Source organism: Dufourea novaeangliae, unplaced genomic scaffold (genome assembly GCF_001272555.1).
Source record: "Dufourea novaeangliae isolate 0120121106 unplaced genomic scaffold, ASM127255v1 scaffold54, whole genome shotgun sequence".
Lineage (NCBI taxonomy): Eukaryota > Metazoa > Arthropoda > Insecta > Hymenoptera > Halictidae > Dufourea > Dufourea novaeangliae.
This window is the reverse complement of record NW_015373944.1, coordinates 923,435-933,892: the sequence shown is the minus strand read 5'-3', so window position 1 is coordinate 933,892 and position 10,458 is coordinate 923,435. Positions and strand designations below refer to the sequence as shown.

The 10,458-nt window shown below is 42.2% G+C and overlaps 1 protein-coding gene across 1 annotated transcript; it reads right to left on the bottom strand.

The window, feature by feature from the left end:
• Positions 1 to 687: 687 nt before the first annotated feature.
• On the bottom strand, positions 688 to 5,779 carry LOC107185927. The gene is made up of 3 exons (XM_015573704.1): positions 5,448 to 5,779; positions 1,533 to 1,797; positions 688 to 777 (listed from the first exon to the last, which is right to left on the bottom strand). The coding sequence occupies exons 1-3, from the start codon at positions 5,777 to 5,779 to the stop codon at positions 688 to 690; spliced, it is 687 nt and encodes a 228-aa protein (XP_015429190.1).
• Positions 5,780 to 10,458: the final 4,679 nt, after the last annotated feature.

Here is a 10,458-nt window from a genome sequence, read left to right as displayed (position 1 = left end):
CACTTTTGTCTTTAAGTCTTTCTCTAAGAGATCGCGCGACTTTATTATCGGGCTCGGATCGTTCGAATTTCATTCTCCGATCGGATCCTGTCGCAAAAAACTCGACGCAACTCGCTCGTGCGCGACTCGTCCAATAATAATAATATTAAAAAAAAAAAAAAAACAGAATAAAACAATTATTTAAGGACCAGTCTCCTCTTCTTCTAGAAACAGGCAACCGATGTCCCGTCGCCTCGGGCAATTACGCGAATGTATAAATGAAACAAAAAATCTCTCCCTAAATTTTTCATTCGTTCTAAAGTCTTCTTCTTCTTCATTCAGCGTGTCGCATGTCCCATTGGATTCGGAAGGGATGACGACCATCGAACAACGAAGCATGTTCGTCTGCTCTAACCGTTAATATAACGACCAATTATCACTGTTTCATGGGACTAGACGTCTTATTGATTAATTGCTTGCGACCACTTCCGGCTACTCTTGGTCTTGACCGCCATTCATACCGTTGCCTCGTCTCTGTTGTTCGTCTCTCTCGACACGTGATCGTTTCGTTTCAGTCTACGGGACGCAAGGTGTCTTCAGGCTCGCAAAGGAGAGAGAGGCAAGAAACTGTCAGTACGATTGTTTCGTGTGACTCCACGGGAGCGTTTTCTCATCTCGTTCTAACCACTCGAACCGGATGTTAGTGTGTTAAGGGAACGGCGAACCCTTGTTCGTTGACGCTGGCGCGCTTACAGCTTCGCTCCTCGAAGATCTATCGGCCAATGTTCTTTCTAATATCTGGAATGATAGAAAAGAGGATCGTGTTAAATATTATTCTGATTTCTTTTTTTTTAAGATGGATGATTGTACTGGACGTGTTAAATGTTGAATGATGGATGGAGAGAGTGATGAGTAGAGTTAATTTATAGTCAATTCTATTTAGAACAGTTTCTTGTGAGTAATCATATAGTTCGTGTGCATTTCGTATTGCCTGTAGACTTTTCATAGTTCAAACGACTGTTAATGCTTAGATATTCTAAATAGAAATTTAATGAACGATTCTAGTGTTAAAGGACACTCTGCCACAAACATTAACGAAATCTGCAAACTATAATTCTGAGTAAGCATTTTTCAAACCCTTTACCGTTAGAAGAAGAGAAGTTAAAAAGTTTTCAAAAGTTGAATTTTTATTAAACAATCCTCAACTTAATCGTCAGGAGAAAAGACCAATTTAAATGTCTCCAAAACGTAAAATTTTACAATGTTATATTCGACCTCTTTACTATCAAAATGTGCTCGCTTTGACCCAAGATTTCCGTTCGTTACCGTATAATTACATACTTATACTAATGAATAAATACCAAATATTATTTAACGAAACAGACCAACAATCATTAAGCAGTCGATATTTAAGAGTTTAACAAAAATCTCCCCAGAACAATGTAAAAGTTTGAGAATTATAGTTTGATGCCAGAGAAGCTTAATGGAGCATTTGGGTTAGATGAAAAATGGCGAAAGTGTTGCGGACTGTAATTGTTAATGAAGATAACCACCTTGCCAAGACGTCGACGCTTCGGTCGTCGATGTCGACACACGCAATGGCCGCTGCGATGCCTCTTCATCGAGCCTTTGCCATCGCAGCCAACGACATCGTCGCGATTCAGGTTAGTTCCCTTCTTCCGTGCCCCTTTCAACCCGTGGATCCTACACTTAATCGTGCCGGCGACGTAGTCGATAGCAGATCTCGATCTCTCCTCCGACGACGTTTCCGGCCTGACGGAGGGATTCGCTGAATTTACTATCCAGACCGGCTTCTTCCTTCTGAAAGAAAAAAAATGGAACTTCCATGAGCACAACGCCAAACAGATGACACTAGGGTAAAGTATAAAGTGTGACGCAGTCTGGTTCACCTGAACGCTTTTTTTTTTTACAGAATTTAATTTATAGATTTTAAAGGCAACATATTTCGATCTGTTCGGAAAAGACTAAATTTGAGGAAATCAAGATTGTTGCAGAGTTAGTGTATTCAAAGATACAAATTAGTGCATCTTGAAGACTACTTCTTGTTAGTCTACAATAGCTAGGTACAAGTTTGTTTTGTGCGATACAAGCTTCTTCTATCTACCAACTTAATGTTAGTGTTAGCTATCAACAATTCGGATGACAATGATCTTGTAATAGTTCGCTTGGAATTCTTCGATCGGTTATATAATGTTTCGTATAAACAAAAAGCTTGATAGCGTAAGACACACTGGAATTTTAAAGTGACGTGCATCAGATTGCGTATATCATCGTGGAGGCACACGTGGTTAAATCGTGGCTGGAAGTATTAAATTCAACCCTCGAAGATAATATACCTATCGATTTTACTTTCGAAACATGAAACGTATTATTTCGTTGAACAGTATTATTCTGAGTATTAAACTACTCAATCTGTTATTCCGAAACGATTTGTTCATCGTTGAAAAGGATCTAACTAGGGTAAAAACGAGTTTCTTTAGGTAACAATAACCTAACAACCAAAATACTTTAACCATCATGTCGGTACATTTTGCAAACACTGACGAACGGTTCTCTATTTCCACAGAATTTTTAAACGTTCTATTCAAACTACGACACGTGTATTCCAGAGTGACTTTCCCGACGAGTCAATGAACCCTATGATATAACTGTTGTCGAACCAAGAACCGTCAAACACAGACCTAATGTCGAGCTAATAGTGGACTCATCGAAAAGATGTATAATGTCGGTTATATAGCCCTAAACTAGGGATGTTCAATTCTGATTCGATTCTTCAAAAGATCCCTTGAGTAACAAATCACTGTCGTACATAACACATACACTAACGGCCAAAAGTGTGGGAACAGAGTTCACGTTCGATGGGAACAGTAACAAATAAAAGTTACAGAATCAGTAAACATACAAATCACTTTCCATCATTTTTAACACGGTACCTTTAGTAACTCTTTGTAGAACAATTTCCCCGCTTTTTTTACAAAAAATTCCCCTGTCTTTCTTTACCACACCTGGTCCCACACTTCTGGCCGTTAATATACACATTACAGATGACAGTGACCTGTTACCCAAATAAATCAATCTTCCGAAGAACCGGAATCGACGATCCCTATACCCCAATAACTTGCATCATCAACCTAACAAGTGGTTGTTGATGTTTACGTGTCACGTGAAACGGCCAAATATTCCTGGATGATTCACGTGTCTATCGTGCAAAATAATCGACGGTAAACAATCCGTTAACCAGCCCGATACGCTCGAAACCAGTCGAAAATTACGAAGAAAAATAAAAGACCAAAATGGCGACGCGCCTGAACGACGTCTGGTTACGGTGCTGATATATATAAATAAATAAATATATATTCGCGACGTGTAACCGTAAATCCGTCGAAACCGACGAAACGGGAACGAAAGGAGGATAGAAAGGGGGGAAAAACGAGGCGGAGAAGAGATAGGAGATCGGGATCGTCCTAGTACTTCGGACTAACCTTCCTGCATGAGGCCACCGCACGCAACCGTGAACTTTAGGAAAAGTGACAAAGATTATCGTCACGCGGCCGATAATGTGCCCGCCGCGAGCGCTCGGACCGTTCGTAGCGCCGTTGTTCCGGTTTTCATCGCGCTGGTTCTTCGCTGCGTGGTTGCTGGCCTCACTGTTCGCGGCCACAATTAACTGGCTAATAACTCGCCACTCTGGTGTAAACCACCTACTATCGAAGAGGTAAAAGTCCACCACGACGATGCCGCCTTCTATATCGAGGCGAACGAAAGAATAACAAGTTGTTGATTGCAGGGATCAGCTCGCACGGCCACGGTTCGAGAAATCGCCCGCGTAAATAGGTGGTTTTTCGCGGTTTCCTTGCACGTGATCGTTTCAGATTTTTCGTGAGATTTCGATGGACATATTCGCTTATCCGGTGATAGATGAATCTATAAAATCTTAGGAACGCGATTGCTACGTTTCTTGCTGTGACTGTCGAGTGGTCCCAGTGAACGTGGATGGGAAATGGTAAACGAGACCTGTAGTTCGTCGAGCTTCGTGTTAATTTCCGTAGTGTAGACAGAGCGAAGAAGCAACTTTCAGGAAGTATGGAGAATTATTAGGCGTACAAATTATATTCGTGAGTCTCACAATTAATTCTAGGGGATTAGTCAACTGTCTGAGAAATTACGTATGTTTGTATAAAATGATGGGAAATATCTTCGAGAAGAGTTTTTTGTAAATAAATAAGAAATCTGTATCTATCTAACACGTAATAATTTTACATGTGCTTCCATTCTGTGCTAGTTTACGATTATGCACACTCGAGCTATGTTTCTCGACACAGTGTTTGACAGCGTAAATTTTCGAACAGTAATCCTCGTCACTTTTTTGGACTCATTCAATATCCCTCTTCAATATCTGCGAGAACCGTGATCCAGGTATCAACGAAGTCGAGCAAGTCAGAAGAAATTCTATCGGCACCACCACCAACGTCGTCCTAAAGCTTCAGCCGCATTACCTCGCACTGGTCGACCGTTTATGCAATCTTTTCGTATTCCGACAACGAGCTTCGTCCTACGATCTTTCCCGCGAATTAATTTCACGGACTGGTAAAATTGCATTAACGAACGATGGAAAAACACCGCGTAACAATCGGGATACGAGAGCTTGCATAATAAAAGTTCGTAGCGAGATAACGAGCGATACGATCAAACGATTAAATCTGTCCTATCAGAGGCAGGAGGGGGATCGTTTCTTAAACGATCCTCACGAGCCACGAGCTAAATCCGTGGCAAGAAATAAAAGAAAAAAATGAAAGAAACAAAAGACAGCATGGCTAGAGGGGAACGAGAGACACGGGGCAGACGTACTCCCGAGATTAATTGCCTGACTCGAGGCTGGTGTTATTGGAAAGGTTAACAGAGTCAGAGGTAAGTGACCATAATCGGGGTACCGTTGACCTTTGCAATTTCACCTCCCTGCACCGACACCCGTGAGTAATATATCGAGGAAGGTAGAAAGTCCACCGATTGTTACCAATTGTTATCGAATCGAAGACCCATTGGATCAACAAGGGTCGCGAAATTCTGAAGGGAAACCTGGCGTCTGACCCAATCCATCTATATCTACTGACCCAGTACAGAGGACGTACCGTAATAACCGAATCAGAAATTTAAGTAATAACTGAGAGAAACGTGCAGTAAGTAAAAAAAAAAAAACTGACGTTCACTCCGACACCCGTGAATAATATATCAAGAATGGTAGATTGTCCACTAATTATTACCAATTACTATCGAATCGTAGTTCCATTGACGGACCCAATACAGGGCATGTTCCGTAATAACCGAGGAAAAAGTGCAGTAAGCGTTCAATAACCAGATCCTTGTATGTGTGTGTGTGCGTGTGTGTGTTAAAGGTGATAGATAAAACGTAAGAAGTAAAAAAAATGGAGAAACTAACATCCACTCACACGGCGTCCACGGGACTAGAATTGCTCGGCTTGCAGTACTGTTCTAGCTGGGTATAAGAGCACTGACGGTAACAGCACTCCTCCGCCAGCCCCGGCCCGTCCGTGTCCTGCGGATCGTCCTCGCCACTGTACGAGAACGGCTCGTTGTATCCACGTCCTTTGCACGTAAGGTACAGGGCGTCGCTGAGACTCTTCGAGCACAGCCGTAACAACGATCTCTTGTACGGTATACCGGTCACAGTGTCCAGAAGCGCGAGTAGGACCAAGCCCAACAGAACCATCCTCTTCGCTCGGCCGTGTCTTAACGGCATCGTCGTGCAGCCTCTCGACATTATGGATGACGTTCGTTACCTCTGATAGAACGCAACCGAACGGCGACGTTGAATTTGTGACGCCGTCTGTTGTAAGGAAACGTTTTATTCCGTTAACGGTACGGTTTCGCGGTGTACGCGATAAACCAAGGATTCTTTAGCCTCTCTCGTGAATCGATCACGGTCGGTTTTGCGGCATTCTCCGCCGCTTGACAGCCACGTGTTTTCCCACTCTACGTTGGTCCACGGGTGGTTGATGGTCCCGGAGCAATGTCAGTCTCTGTGTATGTGTCTCTTCTGACACGTCGGTATGGAGCAGTCTTTTTCAGTCTGTATCGCCTCTCACGGTGAATATTGTGTATGTTCGATGTGCGATATCCTTTAATGGATGGTGAACCGGTGGTTGTTCGGTGTCTTCGCATGGATTTCTCGATGGTTCAGGTTCCAGGCTACGTATGTATATATATATATATATATATATATATATATCCGGATGATCGCAGTAACGCTCGTATGATCGTGTAATGGAACCGAAATCGGTGGATGTTTCTCGAAGAAGAGACCTCCGTTGGTACCGAGTTCCTCGGTGTCACTGGTACCGGCCAGCCTCGCCACGCGGTTCTTGTTCCAGATTTCACGGATTAGAGGAGAGGAACGATAAGAAGACAGATCGAGAGAGGGGTAAAAGATGCTGGAAGAGTAGGCGGAGGAGGAGGAGGAGGAAGAAGAAGAAGAAGAGTTGAAGGAGGGAGAGGTCATGCTGGCCTGCTGGTGGTAAACGAACTCGTGTGTAGCTACACCAGTGGAAGTCGGGAGAAGGGGCTCGCATAAAGCGAGATCACACGATCTCTTTCTTACTTTCTCGGTACAGAAGAACCGAACGGAGCCAGCCGTACAGCCTATCTATCCCTCTCTTTCTCTCTCTCTCTTTCTGCCTATCGGATTCGTGGAAGGCAACCGCGACGGTGCTTCAACGATTCCGCTACGCATAGCAAATCGGAATTTCGTTACGATCTATCGTCATCGTCGTCAGATTATTATCACATGCTTCCTGTTCTCATTCATGCGTCTCGAATCCACCTTGCTCTAGAGTCACCGTATTGTCGCGTCCGGTACGTGCACGGTGAACGTGGTCGTGATTCAAGTAGCGATATTTCGTTTCGATCCATATAACAAGTGTGCAAAACAATTTGACGGAAAGATGAAAACCGATTGCACGACAATAAAAAGGGTGACCGTTATCGGAATGGTCGATTAATCATAGTGACTATTTGGTCTCGAGTCGATAAATTCCGCGTATTTTTGAGCAGATACCGTCACGGGGGAGACGTCCGGTCGACCTCCTACCCTCGTTTCTTTTCTGCCGATCCGTACCAGTTCCGATTATCGTTCCAACGAAAGACGAAGACTCGTCGAACTGTGCTTCTATTGCTCTTTATTTTTCTCTTTCTCGCAACGTCTACGTGTTCTCTCCCTTCTGTCGACGAAGGTTCATCAACGGGTGCACGTTTCCGACGATTACCGCATTTTATGCGCGGCTGATTAGATACACAGTCTCCATTCTCTCGATTTAGAACGCAGGTAACGACTCGATTATCATCGAGTCTCTTCCCCTACGGCCCCTCCCTCGCGTTGTCCTCGGTTAAACGACCCAGATAAATTCTGTTTACGACACGCCGCAGAATGTTCAGCCAGCTTCGATCTTGAACACGTCTCCCGGTTCATAGATCACTTCCACCCGAGCGTCGAAGGAGGATTCGTTTCAGTGATACGACGATCGCTGGTTTCGACGGTTAATCGGTCGTCGGCGTGCGTATCGATCACCACGTGGTCGGCATAGATGTGTCATGAAGTCTGTCAGAAATTTATTTTACCAGAGGTTCGTTAATTAATTACGTTGCTTTCGTTAGAATTTTCGTTTCTTCGTTGATTGCGCTTCTTTCGTTAGAGCTTTCGTTTCTGTAGTTTCTGTACAGAACACGTCTGTCAGAAATTTATTTTACCAGAGGTTCGTTAATTAATTACGTTGCTTTCGTTAGAATTTTCGTTTCTTCGTTGATTGCACTTCTTTCGTTAGAGCTTTCGTTTCTGTAGTTTGTGTACAGAACAGGTCTGTTAAATATATTCGATTTATTTACGATGGAATTGTAGAGTACAAAGTTGTTCGTATAGTTTAAATATCGTTTCAAAGATTTTAGTATGTTAATCCTAAAGAACGCAGTTTTCATTGATGATTTGAAATATGATCGTGTATGAATGTCTTAATCTACTACAGAAACGAGAAGTAAAAGTAGATTTAGACGTCAAGGGTCAGACTAAACGTGCTGGTGATTACAAAAGTTGTCTAAATCAATTAAATATTCTGCAAACATGCTTTCATATCATTGTAATCTAAATTGTTGTAACATCAAATTGAAAGTGATACTTTCAATTTTTTTAGATTTTCGACTTTAACCACTTTCATAATCACCGGTTCAAATAAGTTTCTAAGATATTAGTATAATTGAAATATCATGTCAAGATTTTTTTGAATATTAATCCCACAAAACGCAGTTCCCATTGACGTGAAATGGGGTTGTGTATGAATGTCTGAATCTACTGCAGGGACGAGAAGTGGAAAGTAAATTTAGGTTCTCAATTTCTTACTCTACTCCTCTTCTCATTCTCATAAAAAAATATTTTTCGTCCAGTTCGCGGAAACCAGATCCATTTTCACATCTTTTACAAGAAGTTTTAACAAAGATTTTTACACAAGTTTAAAAAATCTTTTAGACTTCTGTCAACTAAATATAGTTTCCTACTACTATTCCTAGTATCCCAATTCGCATCCAAATTCCTTATTCTACATCTCCTGTCGTTTCCACCAAAAAATTCTGCATCCATTTCGCCAAACCCTGGCCCGTCCGTGCATCACGAGCACATTCTACTCGCTCTCATCCTGCGTCACGTATATCCTCCTCCATTCACGTTCCCTCAATCCGACTGTTTATTTACCATTACATAACTGCCTTGTTCAATCTAACCAATAACTGCACACACGAGCCTCATTCTTTTGCAATTCGAAGCCTCGTGGTTTAGGCTTCACCTCGCCCTCCCCCCAACTCCCCTGGTTCGTTAACATCCATAGACACGTGTCCACGGTCCCATTTGTTTCTCCTTTTTCATTTTTCGAAGACCAATGGAATCACTTCTGGCATGTGCACGATATTCCCAGAACCGCCTCTTCATATACATATAGTATCTAGTCATCATTCAAACTCGACAGACATGCGCGACAGTTGTCGTTCAGACTACACCACGTGCGGTTTCGTGCGGTGCCGACGACGATTTACCCTCGAGCGTCACGTACGGCCGTCAGCGATCTCGCCACGTGTGGAACGATAGTAAATTCCGCGGCACGTGATCCGCGGATACAGACGAAATGAAATTCTCCTGATTACTTTTCATATTTTCTTCTTTTCCCTCGAGGCCAAGGAACGCCGCCAAGGACATGGCACGCGACACGTGCCCGCCATTCATGGGCGATTACGTACTCGGGGGGCAAGAGACGCGTGGTTCTCTCGGTTTGTGTGCGGCAATGTCGGTGCAGGCAGGTGTTCGAACGATTGTGGTTTTGCGCAAACCCGCGATTCATTGCTGCGAAAAATTTCATGGCTTATCGGGCAATTCACACCGAGGCGCGACAACATCCAGCCGGCGAATCGTATTGTTTTTCGACCGCTTGTGTTGGAGAAGCTTCTGGAGGCTCGATCCTCGATCACTCGTGTCGACTTCTCAGTTCGTTTGAAACGATGAGATATAATAATGGAAAATCGAAAAGAATTCCTTGAATCTGAAGAATCTCAAGAATATATCACAGAGGTTTGACGATATATGAAATGTCTGTTTTTTTTTCAGTTCATGAAGAATCTACATTTGGAGTTCCTTCACTTTGCGGATTTCTTAGAAATGTTTCGTTACTGTAGTAGCAATAAATTTTTACAGCAAGTTCTGGAAGTTCAAAAATTTTATTCTGCATTTTTTGAGATCTGATAATGGAAAATCGAAAAGAATTCCTTGAATCTGAAGAATCTCAAGAATATATCACAGAGGTTTGACGATATATGAAATGTCTGTTTTTTTTTCAGTTCATGAAGAATCTACATTTTTGAGATATAATAATGGAAAATCGAAAAGAATTCCTTGAATCTGAAGAATCTCAAGAATATATCACAGAGGTTTGACGATATATGAAATGTCTGTTTTTTTTTCAGTTCATGAAGAATCTACATTTGGAGTTCCTTCACTTTGCGGATTTCTTACGAATTTTTCGTTACTGTAGTAGCAATAAATTTTTACAGCAAGTTCTGGAAGTTCAAAAATTTTATTCTAGATTTTCGATTTGTTTCTGCATGTAGAAGAATCTCCTGCCTGGATTTACTACCTAACCTAAGATACCTTGTATTTCTCGATACAATCTTGATCCACGGTGGGCAAACTGCCATTTTTTTTATGTCACCCTCGATTACACAATTATCCAAAATGAATAATATTTTGGAAATTGAAGGTTTGAAGTATCGTTATTTTGTAGCAAAAAAATAATTTCAAAAGTTGATTTTTGACTGGTAAAAACGCGTTTTCAGGTCACCGTGCATTGGTATACATTTGCCAAATATAATTCGCCACAAAAAATACGTCCAGTCGTAGTTCGATGAATGCCG